The sequence below is a fragment of the Cebidichthys violaceus genome, unplaced genomic scaffold (assembly GCF_023349555.1).
Source record: "Cebidichthys violaceus isolate CVI_PGR_0920_01 unplaced genomic scaffold, fCebVio1.0.p SCAF_6, whole genome shotgun sequence".
Lineage (NCBI taxonomy): Eukaryota > Metazoa > Chordata > Actinopteri > Perciformes > Stichaeidae > Cebidichthys > Cebidichthys violaceus.
The window spans coordinates 11,917,163-11,937,349 of NW_027176816.1; the positions used below are offsets into that span (position 1 = coordinate 11,917,163).

The 20,187-nt window shown below is 40.4% G+C and overlaps 1 protein-coding gene across 1 annotated transcript in view; it reads left to right on the plus strand.

Moving 5' to 3' along the window:
* nphp4 (nephronophthisis 4) overlaps positions 1-20,187 on the plus strand; it is a 172,664-nt gene that overhangs the window by 72,428 nt on the left and 80,049 nt on the right. The window contains exons 9-11 of the mRNA XM_068733608.1: positions 6,604-6,822; positions 7,363-7,492; positions 11,823-11,875. Of these exons, the coding sequence (XP_068589709.1) occupies positions 6,604-6,822; positions 7,363-7,492; positions 11,823-11,875 (402 nt within the window). The remainder of the gene's footprint in view (positions 1-6,603; positions 6,823-7,362; positions 7,493-11,822; positions 11,876-20,187) is intronic.

Genomic DNA, 20,187 nt, shown 5'->3' on the forward strand with positions numbered 1-20,187 from the left:
CATATTTGTCGAGATCCCAACATCAACCTACCGATCTTGAGCAGTTACTTGGTCCTTGTCTAAACTGTTACTTTCTTCAAAGCACATCAAAATTCATTCTACTACACTCCAGAACAATTAGTTTAAAAAAGAATACAATCAAATAAGTCTCAATCCTAAATTAGAAATTAAATTATTTTTTGAATTACATGTACAGTTCAACTATTATCGCTATGCACAACCACTTTAATAGACGAGTATCCAACTACAGATAAAAAGTGTTCACATTCACAGTAAATTGGCCTGAGCAGTGAACACGTCTGTTGTGAAGGTCTCCTTGAAGTTTTACCATCAATGAGGGCAGGATCTGAGACGGAGCGCAATTCTTCCCAATCCCTATTTGGCCTCGGTGAGCTGAATAGAGCACAGTAGCCTGCTGGGTTCATTTGGACGACTCGTGCAGATGGATGAAAATGTGAGTGGTTTAGTGCTCTTAAGTTAATGATCTCAGTGCATGTTCCCTCACTTCCTCCAGGGCGTCTCATTGTGGAGAATAAGTAGCGGGAGATGTGGGGCTGGTGCCTGTCACAGGGCCTTGGCTGAAATAATGAATAGAACTCCCCTACAGACTGAGGTAATAGTAATAACTGTCAGACTCCGTCTCCCATCAATGCCCACATCCTCCTAATTTAGGATTAATTCCTGCTGTACTCGAGAAAGCCCTGAGTCGCTGTATGTCCTGCCATTTACTTTGAGCTTCTCCAAAACTGTGTTGCTGCAAACCGCCTTATTTCAGCTTATCACAAACTTGGCCTTTTTTCTTTTTTTTAATATAACAGCAACAGCAGCTTTGAATTGGAAGCAGTTTCTAAAATGAGTGGTGTTTTTACTTTCATGTATGAGAACAGGCCGTTCATAACCTTTTCAGTTAGTAAGTGGTGCTGAATAGGAGTGGTTGTGTCTCTTCCAGTTCTTCTCGTCTGCTGGGAAATGGGGTTTCTGGTGTCTTTGATGTGCAAAATTCACCTTCTGTCATCTTTTGATAATTTCACCTTTTTTTTTTCTCCATCTCCCCAAAAAAGTTTGATGATTACTTTTCTTGCTCCAGGCTAGACATGAGATCTTTGCTTCCACCCCGTAGTATGTCTGACACTTTTTTTTTTTCATATTTGTCTTGAGATGCTGCAGCATTATATATTTTATACTTCTAAACAAGGTTGATGGATTCTTCCCTTAGAAAACACTTTGCCAGGTGAAGCAATTATGTGTGCAGTGACATCGCCTGTTATTGTTTTCAGTGCAACTTCATGAAAAAGTTTGCTGCTTCCTTGTTTTTGCCTGAGGCTACTGTTTCTATTTTTTTTCTCCCAAAGTGCACTATTGAAACAAGTGCTTGGCTGCTCTCCGTGTGAAAGTTAATGATTCTTATTTTAAATTTAGCTTTTGTCACTCGAATAAACAGTGTAATCACACTTTGGAGAAATTGGCTATTGATCATCCTGCCCTGTCCGACATAATGACCGGTGCCGAAGCAAGCGGTTCTAAAAGCAACTATTTGTTTTAAATGGCAAATTCCCGGATTAATTCAACTGTTTCCTGTCCAAAACAGTGCAAGAGCAAGTAAAAATCATTCTTTATTTCCACTGAAATATAATGCCATTGATTTGATGTCTCTTTGCTGTCACAAGCAGGCTTTGCAATTGATTAAGACTCACCGAGGTACTGTGGTGCTCAGAATGAGTGGATGTGTCTGACCCTCTGGGCAACTTTCCTCTCACTGAAAGCCTTCAACACATGCATACATCAGCTAACTACCTCCTACAGCACCGTGTCCTTGCCACAATTCCATTAAACCACCTACACTCGCATGTGGATGCAACACTGATCTCTGCTGACGTGCGAGCCGGAGCGTTGTGGACTGTTTTTGTCTGAGGATTACGCGCATTGTGTGAATATTCTGCCAGGCTGTGAATGAAACTATTATCCCTGTTTGTTTACTCGAACCAAAACCAAAGATTCTTTTTGAGATCCCTTCAATCCTATTGTGTGTCAGCCTGAGCTGTCAGCGCTTCATGCAGTTCATGTGTGGATCACACTGTTCTGAAGCACTTTAAAAAAACACTGCACTCATGATATTGATTCATGTGGCTGCCAGCTTTGCTGGTCTAAAAGGGAATTTTTAGTTTGCGCTGTGCATGTTTTCGTGCTATTGTTGTAATTACCGAATTTTCAGAGGTAAGAAATCCTTCATTTTGACCATTAATAAGTTATTACTTGTCTGTTTGATCCCAGTCGTGAATGTTAACTTCACACGATGGGTGTTTTGGCTCACAGTCCTTTTCATCCTCACTCGCACTCACTTACTACAATTTTGAACATTGAGTCATTCTCAGTTTCCTGTGATTGGAAGACTGAAAGTGTGTGATAAGCGTTGAGTGTCGGACAGATAAAAGCTCTTTCCTAGGCTGTAGGTGTGCCTGTAGAAGAGGCCCCTTGATTGCTCCTTTGTCTGCCTCATTGTCACAGAGCTCAGCCGCCGTTTCTGCTCCCAAATCATCCCAGCAACCGAATACATTCATTGAATAATACAAGAAGGGTGTGTTCAGTCATGTGCTGGATATTCGTTTTGCTCTTTCCCTCGCATTCTGTTAAGAGCGCAGACATGTTAGAGACAGACAGTGAGTGGAATAAAAAGGAAAGAGACACATTAGATAAATCCCCTCACGATCTTTACAGGCTTCACCCTGCGCCATAAAATGATCTTTCTCTAGTTGGATATTTTTTTCTCAAAATCATCACTTTGAAAATAGTCTTGTTTGATTGAGTTTTTCATATAGCATCGTATTAATTCAACACCATGAGATGGAGAAACAGGCAATGCCTCAAGGGGGAATTTGCTGCTATCTGTTTTATGGCTGCCACATATTTCTGGAGTTACAGTTCAAATAAATAGCTGTTAATGTCTGAGCTGCTTGGGGGTAAAATTATAGTCTGAAACCAACTCTGTTTTGAGAGGAATTTGGTTTTGATCTGCATCCGGAGCCGCTTGAAACGTGTGAAGCATTGAAAAAAGATCTATACAACATATATGTAATGATAGGACTATGTTGCACAGGCAACACAATACGACTGACCAATTTATATGTACATTGTTTTTATAGCTGTGGCACAAATCACACAGACGAGGCCGACGGCATACTGAAGAAATTGTTCCTTTCCTCAAAACAAGGGCATGGCATGTCTTTAACCTTTACACCTTTAGCTCCCTTGATTCCTGCCGAAGTCCACTATTAGTTGTAGTGTAGTGCAGTGCGTGAAATGTCAGCCCCATTATCTGAACACTTGACTTTAGGCTTTGGTAGCAAACTAACAGGACAGCGAGGTTACTTCGCATAATAATCTGACATTTTGAAACTGCCCTCAAAGACGAAGACAAAGACAGCATTGGTTGTGAGTTGTTTTTTTATTTACCTGACAGGGACTTCTTGTGGCATGTTAATAATTAAACTTCATTTATTCCCTACCTCTAACCAAGTATTTGTACCTTGGCAATAACAACAAACCGGTTTCGTCATTTAGTTTTACATTTTTGCTCCAGATGACAGATATTCAGTTCTATTTGGCAGGAAAAGCTCCGCTGTTTGAAGGGAGCTCTCAATGAATCAGAGCAGCGACAAGGATTCTGCAGAGAGAGCAATAATAAGTAATTTACATCAACAACCGCAAAATAATAGACACTGATATATGTACGGTGATATACCGTGCTGTGTGAATCGCCATGAATGAGCCCAGAAACCTCTTGCAAACAGCTGCCACCTGGAGACGTTGACCTAGCCCCAGTGGATGCTGGTTCTGGTTTTGGTCTTGCATTCGCAGACAGCTGATATGGTCTGTTTGTGGTGTTCCTTCAGTCTTCTCTTCAGTAGTCTTCCCTACAGTTGTTACATGCAATGTCATACACCACTTGAGTTTTCCTCCTCTTTGGGGCTCTACTACTACAGCTGGGGAACTACTGTATATCACTATGAACTGTCCGGTTTCTGTGGGCATGTGTGGTGCCAGTGAGAAATACTAAAATCAATCAGGGAAAACTTTTTTTTTTCATCCGTACACTCCCTGTGGAGGTTATTGGAAAACTGTTTTTGTCCATTGAATTTTTGACATTATTTAGCCTTGTGAAGACATTTTTTTTTCTGGCCACGTCCTCTCAGCCGCTCAGCTGTGCTGCTGAAAGGAAAAGGTGGTTCTGAGGACAATGACAGCTGAGTTTAAAGTTCCAAGTCTGGTGTAAACTTTGGGGAAACAGGCTCCTCTCCTCTTGGCCATTAGTATTGCCGGTGCTGCCATCCCAAACCTGGACAGACCATAAAGAACTGCAAATCAACTCCATATCTGGCAGAATACAGAATTTGAAGAATTAATACAATTAGTTTTAAATGTTCAGATTGGTGCAACGCCCCGTGTTCGATTCCAGCTTTGGGACCTTTGCTGCATGTCATAACCCTCTCTGTCTCCCTTCATCTATCAAATGAAGGTGAAAAGAATGTTTAGATTTAATCGTGCTGTTTCATTCCATTGAATCACTGACATTGTGCTTGAAGCACATTTAAAGAACATCTCTGTTTGCACATTCTGCTTCAAAACTACTGCAGGCAGTTTCTGTTTTCCATAATACCACCCAACGGACACTGCATGACTTATAATGCAGGCAGTGGTTACTGTATCAGAGTGATGACCTATAGCTTGGGATTATGGTATTACATGTAAAGAATGTGTTCAGGGGAATTGAGCATTGAGTGAACCATTATATGCTCCACTTTATCTTGAAACGATGTGGACTAGCAGGCTTGTTGTGTAGTCTATATGCTGTCCCATCTATGATTGATTACAATTGTCTGAGGCTGACCAGCTCATTAATTGATTCAGCAAAACCTTTGAGTCCTCTGTGGATCATTTGAAACAAAATGCCTTATTTTTATTTTCCCTGGTATGGTTGCAGTAGAGGTGCTATGGGACTGATTGTAAATCATAACCAAACACAACACACTGTAGGTGTGACTCAGTACTTAATCCCCTAATGCATTGACCATATAGAATTGTCAGCGTTGGTTATACGCAAAACCACTGCAATACATTCCTTTCAAAGCTTTGTAGTAAATACAACCTATTTTCACATTGCCCTCTAAATTATTTACATGATTAGTTGAGTACTTAATGACTTAGTTACAGTAATATAGCAAATGATGTATTGGTTATTTAAATGTCCATGCCAGTAGTATATATTTCTTTGCCATTCTCCTGAAAATGTCTGACTAAACCCTGGAGATGCAGTAACTCCTAATCTTCTGTATAATGTAGGTTTCTCATTGGGCTGCAAAGTGCTGCTGTGACATGCTGTCATCAGAATCCCTGATGCTGCATGGCACCGCCCGTGTCTCCATATGAAGGGGATAGTGCGAAAGAAGTAATTGCTTAAAGGGAAACAGCACTTACTCTGACAGCACTTACAATAAATTCCAGTGAAGACCCAGACCCCACCCCTTCCTCTCTGAGTTTGAAACTCATCCCTCAGTCCCTCCCTCACCTTTTTTTAAAATCTTGTGCACCTGACTGCAAATCAACTTTCCCTACTTGTAAAAAAAAAACATTATCTACTCTTCCATTGGTGGTCCATATGTTTATTATGTTCCAAACTAAATTCACATTTTTAGGGTTTCTGGTATGAAACTGGAGTGTGCCACTGACCCAACACATGGCTCCTGCCAACACATGTCAGCTGTACAATCAGAGCTCTTGCTGCTGCTCTGTGGGTTGGACTTGTGTTTGCATGGGGCACACAGCATGCAAGAATCTAGTGTCAATCCTGGACTAGGAATTTTTCTAACATATCCCAACATGATGAAAAAGTTACAACGGCTAACTAAAACAAGGCATCATTACTAACATTAGTGGCTTATGTCAAACTGTTTGATCCATGCCTTGATCTTGTATTTTTGGTTTTGGAAAGGCAATTAAAAATGATACCACCCTCCAAACTCGTATGTGCTTATATGAGTATAGCACTAGTACAATAGTAAAAGTGCAAAGTCAATTTTGAAAGCATTTTACAATTAATTTTGTGATTAAATAAATAGTTTGATATATTTTTAATTTGAGTTAATGCTCTGCTTTGGTCAATGTATTAATTGCCCGTAATTAAACACTTTATTATTATTGTGGCACACTATATCTATATTGTGACCATAGTGATATTGAATGCAGACAAAACTGTTGTTTTACTGTTTTACATTTTTTTTGATTTGCACGTGTTTATAGTGGCAGTATGATTGTCGTATTGTCATGTCTTATTACTGGTTGTTAATTTATTTTTGATAAGAAAAATCAGATTGAAGCAAATATTCTTCTAAATCCATTTTTTTACCAACATTATGGGACTATTGGAACAGAAATGCAGGCCAGATCTGAAAGCAGAATAGTAGTACTGCTTTGCCTTTTATGTTACTCTAAATATTGCTATATTACTCTGTGGGGTTACAAAAAGGCTAATCAATGTTGTTTCCATATATGGAAACGGTAATAATCATGTCAGTGTCCTCTAATCTTGTGTCTTTTTCCGTCACGCAGCTGTCTGCCACCTCCACGTCTCGAGCGGCCTTCTTGCAGTGCCTCCGTTGGGGGATTTGGTGCCCCTTCCAGGATCCGTCTGACTGGAAGGGGGAAGAAATACAGCTTGTTCTGCAAGGTGGTGCAAAGCCAAACCCTCACGGAGTCATGGTCTACAGCACAGAGATGTCTGCCAAAACTCAGAGCCCTGCGCCGCTCTCAGCTCCAGGCTCAGCTCAGGTAACACAAGAGGCACAGAGGCATGTCTTTGTCGGAGGAACAAAATGTAAAGAATGCGTTGGTGGCAAGACATTGTGCTGTTTTCGGGAGTCACACAGATGTTTCCCTCAAGGCAAAAACTCTCATATATTTTAATTGTTTCTTTTTGACATAATGTGGTGCATTAAGATAAGTTGTCTTTATTGGTAGGGCCTCATACAGTACAAAGGCAGATGACATCATCCTTTAAAGCTCTGCACTGTAAATCATCATCACGGTCTACAGCACACGTGTAGACAAATGATTGTCTGCAAGGCACATCTTTTTGGTGACAGAATCAGACATTTCAAAGGGTGCAAAAGTCACTTTTCGCACCTTAGCTGTGAATTTTCACACAGCTCAGATATTAGAAAATAACCACACGTCACCGACACATATCTCCACCTTCCGCTGCTATCTCATTCATTCCAGATGTGTCCTTCCCTACATAATCTCAACTGTTAATTCTCCGACACTTTGCTTTTGTTACTGGAATGTGTGAATCTTTCTTCTCTCGCGGAGGCGAAGGATACCATAACGTTTCGGCTGTCGTCCAGTCTGGAAAGGAAGGCATCCAGCCCAAAGGCATCTCTGAGGACAAAGCAGGAGGACGTGTCCCGTCACAGAAGATCACCATCATCACCTTTACAGGGTAAATATCATCATGTAATCCACAATGGCTCTTTAAGCACACAAAAAAAGGAATAGCAGCAAGCTGATATAAAGAGTTTCTCTCAAGGAAGGAGGTGAAAGGCTCTCTGCTGCTCTCTTCTTTAAAGGAACCACATTTTTGTTTGTTTTTCTTGTTTATTGGACCAGAAAGTGTGTGGCCTGTTACGGCAAATTGTTTTTGTGGGCACGACTCAAGTGTGCGGCAACACCCAGGTGGAATCAGCCAAAGTTCTAAGCATCAAACTAGCCTGTCCTCTGCATGTGATGAAGCCCTCACCTCTGCAGTGTTATCTCAATTGCACCTCCTGCTCTCTGCATGATTAGCACATTTAACGGTTGGGGTCTGAGGGGAATAAACACAAAGTGCAAGGAGACAACTTTGGCAGTCCATTAGGACCTTTTGATCTTGAACAAGCATTGCTTTGCATCTTCATGCTGACGTCTGCTCTGAAAGAGGAACTTTGGCCTGAACATAGACAATGACACACACATTTTTTCGGGTCTAAATTATGCTTTTAAAGGTAAATACGACTAACACACGCTGTTAGGCCTCGGCCCATAGCTAATATCTTTTTTGCTTATTTTAAGTCCTTTGTCATGACTCATATTGGACTCATGCACATATTCTCAGGTAATTTAATGTAATAAATATAGTAGCTGCAGACATTTTTTACAGTTTGAGCATGGAGATTCATTCTTAACCTCATACAACCTGTACTTGGATTTTCTTTTATTCACTGAACCACTTTTTAATCCTGTGGTGTTCTGCAGTGGCTTTTTGGCCATTTAACATTTTGTATTACTATTTATCCATCTTTTGACATAGAATCCACTGGTTCCTGTTCTTGTAATCTCACATAGAAAGGTCACCGTTGCCTCAAGCTTGTTTTGTATTTGGGATAAAAAGAAACCTTCGAAAACCAGATTCAAGAGTTGTTTTTACTCATCTAGCGTCATAATACTGTTTTTGTGAGATTAATGCCAGTTCTCCCAAGTGTAAGTAATTATATTGGTTTGGAGTGTAGATTGTATATTAAAGTATGACTTCCCACAGTTTCTTCGACCTTTTTTGAACCAGCTTTGATTCTCAAAATTCTCCAAACCTGCACGGAGTTTGTTTATTATTGTGCTAAAAAAAATTCTAAAAATACCTTCTCGGACTCAATTACATGACTCCCAGTGACGCATACTGTTTATCAATACAAGAGTGATCATTGAAGCAAAACAGCTTCAGTGTGCATTTGAAAAAAATATTTGCAGCATCACACACCAGCCACTTCTCCATGCATATTGTCTGTTCTTTGCTTTCTATAAGTGCAGTGGCTAAAAATGTGAAAATAAAACTGAACCAAGTCCCTGTTTCTTTCTTTTTTTTCCATTCCTTCAGATTTTAAGGGGTTATCAGTGTATGCTACTGAATTTCTCTAACGGAAGCATTTTTATTCTGTCACTCCCAATTAAGCATGACCGTTCCACGATATCTTTCCAAAAATAACCTGAACCCAGAGCTTTAAAGATGCCTCCCACTGAAACAAAGTTCTGATTAAATATTCCACATCCCACTTACAGCCAAAGATAAATGATGTGCCACTGTTTGCATCTCTGACTGAAGCCCATACTGCTGATTTGCTCTGTGCCCGTCAGTGAATTGATTAAACGTGTAGTAAACACTACGCATAGCCACTCAATCCCAGTGACAGCAGAAAGAACTTGAGTGGACCCCGGTCGTATACTCAATGGTTTCCCCACTAATGATGCTGTTAACTTATCTTGCTGGAGAAGAATAGCGTTGATCAGGGCCTACTTCATGGGTGTGTAGAGAAGGCTTTTGGCAAAGTCTATTAATGACATTTTAATCAGTGTTCAAGTGTCCTCAGAGGATCCCCCAAGGAGCCCGAATGATTTGGGCTTGTGTTCAGAGGAGAATGATATCATGAATCTCTGTCATTCTTTGATTTCAGAGCCTTAATCATCCTTGACTTTGTTTTTGTCTGTGTGTGCGTGTGCGGGGGCGTATCCAAGTGTGCTGCTTTCCATTGCAGATTGCTTATTTAGACGAATATGGAATTCATAGCCAGTCTCAAATATGGAATTCACGTCCTTGATGCAAGTATATTTATTAATGTGGAAAGCTCACTGCGCTATACAACCTTTGAAACAGTCATTGGATAGAAAGAAACAAGCTACTTGTAACCTTTGTAAAGGCCCAGTAAAAACTGGTTTGAACCATAGACCATGTGTATATATATAGATGGACGACGCATCTCCACTTCCTCCAACTGTACAAAAGTGAAGCCAAAATAACCTGCCGTCTTGCGTTTTTTTACGTCATCTAGTGCCGGAGTCTGGGAAGTAGTGAAAACTGATATACCCACCTGAGCCATCCTGATCAGAGCCAATCCTGTCACTCATTACGCCACACCCCCTTTTTTAAGCATCAAATATCTAATTAAAACCAAACTTATTAGAAAAATGAACACTTGACCATACATCAACGTGATAAAAACTACCTAAAGTGACAGAAAGCATCTTTGGGAAAAATACATTTGACGTATACTTTTTAAAGTTCCGCCCATGTCCCATCAGCTAATTGGAGGGGGCAGGGTTTATGACCTGTACTGCAGCCAGCCACCAGGGGGCGATCGAGATGTTTTGGCTTCAATTTGTAGCGCTGTCATGTTGTCCATCTCTATATAAGGTCAATGGTTTAAACCCCAAAATCACGTCTCTGAGACCAGGCTGGTAAATAAAAAGTTTACTTTAGGTTGAAAACAGCCAGAAGTCAAAACCAAACAGGCAGGGGAGATGAGACAAACTTAGCCAACAGGGGATCAGGCTACAGAGCTGGAGTTCAAAAGGCAGGCTGGGGGTCATAACAGGTAAAACTCAGGCTGGCAGAGAAAATAGCTGGATTGCGAAGGCAGAAGAACAATCGACTATCTGGCTGGGAATGAATGGATGGGCAGCCATATATGCTACTGGGGTGCAGATGGGCAGGAGATGTCAGGTGGTGGTGAACACACGATCTGAAACGACAGGAGAGTTAATCCATGGCAGGGGGAAAAGCAGACAAGCCAAATGTGAAACCTCTAAATTATTCATGGTAGACATCTACATGCGGGTGGAAATTCTCGTGAAGTCCATACATTTTTATTCATCTATAATTTATTTACAGAATCTCTGGTTGTTTACATGACCATCACACATCACTCGCTGCCTCTAATGATAAGCTGAGAGGCATAAAATATGCTGTTTTGACAGAAAAGCTTCATTAATGAAGTTTGATGATGCATAATTTTTACATATTTAAATATATTTTTCCTCAATCCCTGGTGCCTTCTGCACGTATAGGTGCTTGTGTCGGTCTCTCGTACAGCTGCAAGTTTGCTCAGCTGTCAAGACGGCCTCTCGTTGATCACAAATCAGTGGCCAATTGCTTACAGTCCAGCAACTAATGAGGTGAAAAACATTTTCTCACCGGCTCAAGAAGTGAAACAGTGAGGAAACAGAGAGCCCTTAAAAACAAAATGGCTGCCGGGAGGATGCCAGAGCACATTTGTGACGGAGAGCCAGCCATCTCTGCTCCGTGTCCACTCTGTGAGCATGTAGTCTGAGCAGATGGGAGCTACAGTAAGACACCCCAGGCAACTGAAGCAATTTCCAAAAGGCCAGTCAAGCCCGGCACAGAGAGCGAGAAAGAGTGGGAGAAGAGGACAAAGAGATGCTGGAAAGCTTTTCATTTCAGTATTACCATGGCTACCAACCAAAAACCTCAGGAAGCATTGTCAGACTTTATACTCAGTGTGATATCTAAATCCATGCCGCCTGATCTGTGGGAAGATTTCTTACTGATTGTGAGTAGTTTTGCATCGCAATGTTTAGTGTAGTTGTACTTCACTGTTATGCAAGTTATGCAGGTCACATTGTCCCAGTGTACTCGTTATACCTCAGGATGCCACCCAACTGCAAAATCCAATCGACGGCAAAGCAATCTGAAAAGAAGACATTTTGCTGTCATCTTCCATTCCCTCTCACAAGCTGCCATTCCATTAAATGTGTAACCAAACTATACAATTAGCAGTTTTGCCAGGTAGGCAGAGCATGGGGAAGACATTACGATGTTGTTAAATTGAGCTTGCTCAACATTGAACTGGAGTTTTTTGCACAAGTGAGATGAAGACATCAACAAGAACACAAAATGGAAGCACGTTGCACTTAGTTCATACGTACTATTAGTTTACACTTTATGGTTATAAGCTTGTGTTTTTGTTTTTTTAATCTTTTGGGGGTTTTTTGCTTGTGTTTTTCAGGCCAAAGATATATACCACCAGCTTCTCCTCCAGAATCGCCTCCAGGCCCCGGGGTAAGACACCTCGTCACCTACTCAACTTAGTGACTTAACCTAAGTGCTATAACAGCTAGTGCTATGACAAAAAGGCTTTGTCTGAAGTTCTTTTGTTTTTCACTTGAAGCAAGACTACACCACAAGCACTTAAGCTGCTTTTGTACTATTTTCTCTCTCTCTTTTAAAAATAAATCCTGCTATCAGTGGGTAAACAAAGGACCCCGCTTTTTGGCCACTCAGAGCATCGGAACAAGCTAAAAATACAACCTCTGACATTTTAGCACCTTATGAAGTTGTTATGGCTGACATCTATTGACATATTAGCTGAAACAAGATTACTATTAAGTTGGAGTTGTGTTTCCACTTAACAAATCTAGTGTCCCCTCTGGTCCATCTGACTAGCTGCTAACTTTCTGACTGTTCTCCAACGAGTAACTAACTCGGTCTGTTTGTCCTTTTTGTGGTTGACACTGTGTTTGTCATTTTTTTTTGCTGAGAACAGTAAAACAAGGTTGATGTGTGCAGGGTTTGTGGGCCAGAAAACCAAAACAATGAGCTAAAAGCTAAAACGCACAATGGATCTAGATTTAGATAATTTCAGTATGGTTACTGTATCTAGAAATAATGTGTTCAGAGTAGATTCCAATGCTTTGTGGCTCTTGTCTGTACCTGACGATAAGAATGGATTCCAGTTAACTGCTGACCTGGCGAGATTCCTGGCTGAAAGACAGGATCAGGAAGCACCTCTAGTGGTTCCCTCTACATGGATGCAGCACCCCTTCTGTGCTCTTTAAACAAAAATAATATAAAATAAATCTTGATGGCCATGCTGTGTCTGGTTTGTCAACAGTGATTGCAGATTGAGCTTAAACACATTTTTTTTTAAATCAGGAAAAAAATTGATCTGCAACAATGTGATCATGAAGCATAATTGACATATTTAAATATTTTAACTCACCTGTATGACATTCCACAATGATTGGGTCTATGAACTTATCCTGCAGCCAGAGTTTTACTGAATATGGACACAGCTGACTTACTGAAAGAAAGGAAGCACGTGGGTGTGTGTCTGGTGAAAATGTTATTTGTGGTGAAAGACAACAAGATATCTGTGTGTGTCAATGAACCAGTTAAATCCCCACAGAAACCTGCCGAATAGGAGTAATAATCATGCTTAGTTCGATTAAATGAGATTAAATGTCACATTAGCATATGTATGTTGGAGACTTCCCAGAGACAACAGATATATAGTACTGATCAATCCTACAATAACTATGTAATAAATTGAACTGCTCCTAGTCTTAGGTCCAACATATGTAACAGTGTGTTTTGCTGTGTGTGTGTTTTGTGTGTCTGTTCGTCCTGACTGAGCTAAGCTACCGTTACCATCCATCCCTCAGCCTGAGTGGAGGTGTCAGTGGAGGCAGGGAGTTGTGATAGATGCTGCTCTCTCTCTCAGGATGAGGCTAGGGACACACACACACACACACACACACACACACACACACACACACACACACACACACACACACACACACATACACACACACACACACACACACAGATGCACACACATTGACATTGTGCCACAGAGTGGAGGAGGAAAGAGATCTGGTCTGTTTCAGTGTTAGCTCTCTGGGCCAATATGAGCCACAGTCTGTATTGTCGACTTATTTTAAATTGAACCAACTGGCTGGGAGTTGTGGGAGCGCTACACCCATGAACTCTACAAATCAACCCTCATTTTGATTAAGCAGCGAGGGCGGTGGAGGCCTGCAAATGGGCTGCTCCAACTGGGTAACAAGAGTCGACTGTGGTCATACTGGACAGCTCCTCTGGGATGATATTAGAAGATGGTGGTGCTCAGCTGGATACGTCTGGATAGTCTTTTTTCATCTAGTAATTCCCAAAACATCCGGGCTAGCAAACAGACAGAATTAATAAAAAAAAAATAAAATAAAGTTATTTCCACAGTGTATTTTGGTTTTGTTTGAATGATCCTACAAGTATTTCCACTGCAAATTAGTAGATGCTTCTATCATATTTCCAAAGTTTAAGGGTTAAAGTTCAACCCCATTTCCCCTAAAGGAGCAATTAACTTTGCACCAAAGGGGAAAAATATTGAAAGTAAGTGTAACCACTGTGGCAGTTACAGCATAGCACATTGAATTCAAAGACATCCTCATTATGGGGATGGTGGGGTGAGGCACCAAAAGTACTTGGTTAGGTTTAAGGCCCAAATATAAATGTAAAGGATAATATATATAAAGGATGCGCCTCATTTGATGCGCGTCAATTGATGCTCCTATCCTATGGTGCACTGCAGGCGTCAGATTTGAAATGCTAACACCGCAGAAAAAAAAGTGTTTAAAAACAAGGTCGCTATTTAGGAAACATTTTTGTATATTACAGATACCCCTTAACGTATTGATATGGATGAAAGTTTAACTACATTATGTGAAATTGGCATCATACGATCCGCTAGACGGAAGACGTATCACTCTGTTGGAGTTCTTTGGACTAGAAAAACAATCAGTGATTGTGCTTGGGCCTTTTGGAAAAGATCCTGGTTTGTGTTAGAATAATTACTACCTAAATTACGTAACAAAAGAATGATAAAATAAGTCCAAGTTGTATTTTGGTTTCACATGCGACATTTACAGCCTTTGCGTCAGGATTACTACAGCCACTAGAGGTCAGCATAGTCTTTTTGTCTTTGTATTGGTAATCAATGTTTGGAATAGATGATAACGGCCTACTGGACCTACTAGTAGGTGTAGCAGGTGCCTTCTAACCAGCATCTATGAGGCTGCGAAACACTGGAAACAGGTGGTTTTTGCCTCTTTTAGAATGCTTTAAGTTTGCAGCAAATTAATCTCATAATATCATAATCTATAATACAATAATGAGTAAATAAGCAGCAGTCATCATTAGTGCAGCGGCTGCTCAGTGTGCGCAACATAGACATCTATCTGATGGGTGTCCAGGATTCTGCACGAAGAACTGAAACAGAAAACACTGTGTGAAGCCATGCCACTGCTGTTGGCAGTCACCCGACAATTCATCACGACTCCAGTGTTGCTACAAAATTCACTCTCTGTGTCTTTCCCTATCTCTCTGTCTCCTACGCTTTCAAAGATACTGTTATAAAAATACACTTGTTTCAATCCTAAAATGATTTTGCCCGTTCAACAAAAACATTCTTTCCTCTTCAATGTGACTGTCAGACGCTGATTAATCAACGTTATCGTTCTCTGAAAAACGGTTCCGTAAACAAGCCGTGCTCTCCGGCTCTGTCTGTAGACATTGTTGGATCTGACAACTTTCTCTTGCTCGCATAAATTATTGATCCTTGACACTCTCGGTGTGCCGCCATGCAGAATGCTAAGGATCTGGCGGTATTTATAGCCGGCATTTGGGAGAGCAGCTGAGTCTGTTTGCCTGTGCTGATGATGATCGCTCGCATCGGGCTGCGGTCATGTTTCAGGGTCGTGCTCGTGTTCTGTCGACCCAGGTGGTCTTGTAGTCCGTGGGCCGGAGGTGAGGCCATGTTTCAGTTTGTTGCTGGCAGAGGGCTATTTGGCAGCTGGCTCTGGCTCAGTCAGAACTCATTGCTGCTGCTCTCTTTTATGCAGAGGCACTTAGTGCCTTGTATCAGATGTCTTTCTCAAAAGAATAGGACTTTCTAAAGATTGTTTATTGTATGACTCTGTTTTTGGCACTCTAGCCTTTAGTACTGTGTGCGAATCCTTCTGTCTTGACAATACAAAGAGAAGTAAATATAGTTACAAACACGTCGTGGAAACTCATGCTACAAAGTAAACGGTTAAGCAATATATAGTATTGATTTGAGCTATATGTCAAAATTGATTATTGTTATGGTATGTTTTTGATAATTATTAAACAAAGCATAAATAGATTTCTCTGAAATTGCGATGGATTTCTGATAATGCTGATATTGGTCTTATGATAATCACAGCGTGTAGATTATAGCTCAACCCCTTACTGCTACCTCAGTGATTATTGGGGGGACCTCACGTCCATCTTTTTGCAATTATCTCATTTGGTAGTTTGTATTTGATTACTTTGAACTTTCTTTTCTCAGATATTTGCAAAGTTGAGGCGCATTAGCTGTAAATGAGGTCAAACAACATGTTTTGCATAGTTATACCAGTGTGGGGGGGGCATCTAAATGGAAACTGCTGTTTGCATTTGAAGGCTGCCAGATCAGAACATATACAGTTTTACAAGAATGAAGAGGTGTAATTGCACCTTTGTGAGTGTGTAATATACGTATCAGAGCAAAAATAATCTGTTAATCTTGGTAACTGGCCTCAAATATCGAAATTGCAATTTGACAAAAACATGTCATTTTCATAACTCTTATAATTAACAGTGTCTTAACAAGCTGTAGCAAGTGACAGTTAATTCCATCTCTAAAACTGTCAATGGCAAATTTTGTGAGCTGCAGTTTTTAATTAATGTTGAATTTGTGAGTTGACAAGTCCTAAAAACATTGGTTGTATCTACGCTGTGTCTTTCTGTTCAAAAAAGACCAACAGATGATTTATGAAAGGTTCGTTACAAACATATTTCTTACATACTTCTTTAATACTATCTAGGTAGAAAAGAATCTCAATTGAAATCAGCAACACAATATTGGTCAGCCATTTCACATAATGTCGTCAAATTGTTTAGCTCTAGCCCAAACATATACTGATATCAACGGGTACCTGCATGTCCTCCAATAAAACACTTCCGTTATTCTGTTGTCAAGCTTATTATCAGGCTTCAAGCTTCACAAACAGTGATTGACGCTGCGTTAGAGACTCCTCGGCTCTGATTGTTTTTTTTTTTTGTTTTTTTTTTGGGGGGGGGGGGGATCTTGTAAATGCCATTACAAGCACTAAAAGGAGACAAAGTAACCTGCTTTTCTTCCACATAGTAGCTGTCTCTACTGTACTACTGTCAGGATATTGTGACAGTTGGAGCAAATATGATAAAAGTTATCTTTATTTAGTTACCAACTGTAGCTTTGATCAAGTTTTTGTTACCGTATTAAACTCAATTTAAGGCACAGTACCACTAATGATCAACTTCCTAAAACCTGCAGATATGTACGCTGTTAATGTTTAACCTCTTAAATCATTGATTGTCATGTTTACATTATTATTATCCCTGTTTGCTCCATTTTGACTTATTATCAATAAATCTCTGCTTTTTCTTTTTGTTCAATAGAGGTTAGTGTCACTTTTCTCTGTGTCTTTCCTGTCACATTTCACTCCGTGCAGCACATCCTCACCTTTTATTTTTTTCTCGTCACACTCACACACAATTAACACTTCTCCTCACTGGCATGCAACACGCATTGTTCACAGTCTGACCTGATACTCCCTCTTTCTCATGCATCGCTAATATTTTTCTCTTTTGTGTGCTCGATTCTTCCACCTTTTGTTCTCCATATTTAATTTCAGTAATCTGTCCATCTTTTTAACTGCAACTCCTTCTTGATCCTCCCCCTTTTCAAACCACCCCTGCCTCTCACTTTGTTTGTTTGAGGCATATGATGAGCTTGACTTCGTGTCACGGTCTCTCCCCTCTCACATATACACATCAGGAAACAGCCAAATGTACATTAATGAAGGTCTTTGTGTCTCTCTATTTCACATTCATGAGGGTGAAACACCAAGCTTGTCTCCTACACAATTGTGGTCCCATACGACCAAACTGTATTATGTAACTCTAAAATATGTTTCCCTCGAAATGCAATTGACAATGCAGGTTTTTTTTGTTGGGAACAGACTAGGACGGACACACACACAAACACACACGCACACACAACCACATTTAGAACACACCTTGCACACAGAAGAGAAAGAAGTGTGGGTATCATATAGTGTATGTGTACACACAGACACATAGTGCCTTAGACACATTCACACACACATACGCACATGCAGGTCCCATGAAGCCATAATGTGAACAGATGATCTGCTTGGCTGTCAGGGCAAACAAGTGCAGAACATTGGCAGCCACAGCATTGCCACTACTAATTGCCTCTGCGTATTCTTTTGGTGAGTGAGTGAGTGAGTGCGTGTGTGTGTGTGTGTGTGTGTGTGTGTGTGTGTGTGTGTGTGTGTGTGTGTGTGTGTAAGATCCTCACATGCAGAGTCTTTCACACCCTCTGTGTGCAGGACGTGATGACTCAATGTGAGATCACATGCGTGCGTGTGTCTGTGTGTAAAATGCGATATGGCTTCGCAGTACTTGTGAGGACTGACTTGTGACAGCCCACTGGTCTTGACATTTTGGGACATTTTGAGCACATTTTGAGCAACTTTTGACCAATCCAACAGCCAGAACAGCTCATTTTACGGTTACACCTACACCAATCATAGCATTTGTGAGTGAGAGAACTGTAGAGTGGCCAGCAGTTTGGAATGAGGGTATCCACTCTGAAACCATACGTAAGTGAGCTAAACCACTTCAAACCAAAAAAAGACATGTTTGCAGCACCTTTCCTTTAAAAATGGACCCCAAAACTATGTTGTCGGTATTAAAATGTTCAAAAACTAAACTAAACGCTTTAAGGCAGATACTGATATTTGAGAGTTTAAGTATTCACACCTATTTTCTTTTCAGCATTAATACGTAGTATAAACAAACATTTTTGATATGGTGATGATGACCTGCCGGAAGTTTTTTGGTGATCAAAATCAGTCTCAGTCTCAAGACAACTTTTAGAAGATCTCGATGTTGTCTCAGACTTAATAGCATTTTTACTTTGTTTTGTTTCGTCTTCTTTCAGACAAAAAGGACTCTGGATTTTATTTCCAGACTACAACTGACTATACTGCCTGTGCATTGTCTGATTTATTTGTTAACATTATCACTGTGATTGCACATAAAACAAACTAAAATCAACTCTGCAGTGACGTTTACTTTAGATATAAGATATTTCTCATGTACACTCACACACATACATACACACATATACAGTATATAAGACAATACAAGAGGTGAATGGGAGGAATCTTCATTTGTTGTGTTTTTATGGGAATGTGGACCTTTCAGATCAATTTGAGGATTTCCTATAGTATGCATGTTCCACATTTTATCCTAAGTGTGTCATGCAGTGTGGGACTCACAATGATCTGGTTTTGGTCCTGACTCTATATCAACCCCTCAAAGTCATGGTCTTGTCTCAGTCTCGATATATTTTAGTCTTGGTCATGACTTGGTCTCGGTTTAGGTGGTCTTGACTACACTTCCTCCTGAAGGGTAAGCCATCACAAGCTCGAGATGAGCAGCGATCATTGCTCAAACCCCATATAGCTTTATTATTTTCTTTTTCTATTTTTTTCTGGTGAAGAACCCATTTGATTGAATGGTGCAGTCATCAAAAACATGCAGTCTGCTGTTTAAATATTTCAAATACTCAGCGTAAACATCATATATCTTCAGTAGATATTTATAACAATATGAATGATAAGGATGATGCTGTCAGACAGTGTGGAATACGATTTTTCAAATCTTAAAGCTACTTAACGGGAAAATCAAGGGGAAAATTGGGCTTTGTATGCAGATATGAAATAGTAAAGTATAGATTTGTTGTGTCCATTTTCATAGCTACCTCCAGATTGTTGCTAGGAGCAGGTTTACCCTAGTTGCTGTGGATACCACTGTAACCAATGCATCCAGGTTACCTCAGCTTGAATCAGGTCGTACATCTCTCTGGTGTTTCTTCGGCTCACAGCTGCAGTGTCGTCACACACTAAATGTTTTCTTATGTACAGTACATTTAGTGTTTCATCTTGACACTTGTCACAGTGGCACATTGAGTCTGCACGGTGGGATTGCTGCTGTTTGATCTATTTCAAAGCCCAAGGGAATTCATGTAAATCAATGTAATGTCCTCACAAGCGTAGCAGATCCAGTAAGAATATGTGTCCAACAGATCACTGGGTGGGTGAACGTCTCCTCTTTTACTGCTCAATAGGTTTCAATGCAGTATCTTTATTGTCCACCAGAGAGCCTTTTGTTTTGACTATAACGGATTCAATAACACTCAAACTGTTTGATGAGGCCAACTGAAAGACACATTTGGATTATTGAGGAATATTAACCACAAGAAGTCCATGATGCTGTTTTTAACATTGTTGCTTTGTTTTTGTGTTACTTAACAAGATAAACTCTACTGAGCCCCTCCTCCCAAAAAACTGAAAAATCGAATCAATGTCCTATTGCTGATTGATCTAACAGTTGTTTTTTGTCTTTACTTTGTTGGTGACAATCATAAAGTGGAGAAGACTGCCCTGTTCACCCAAACG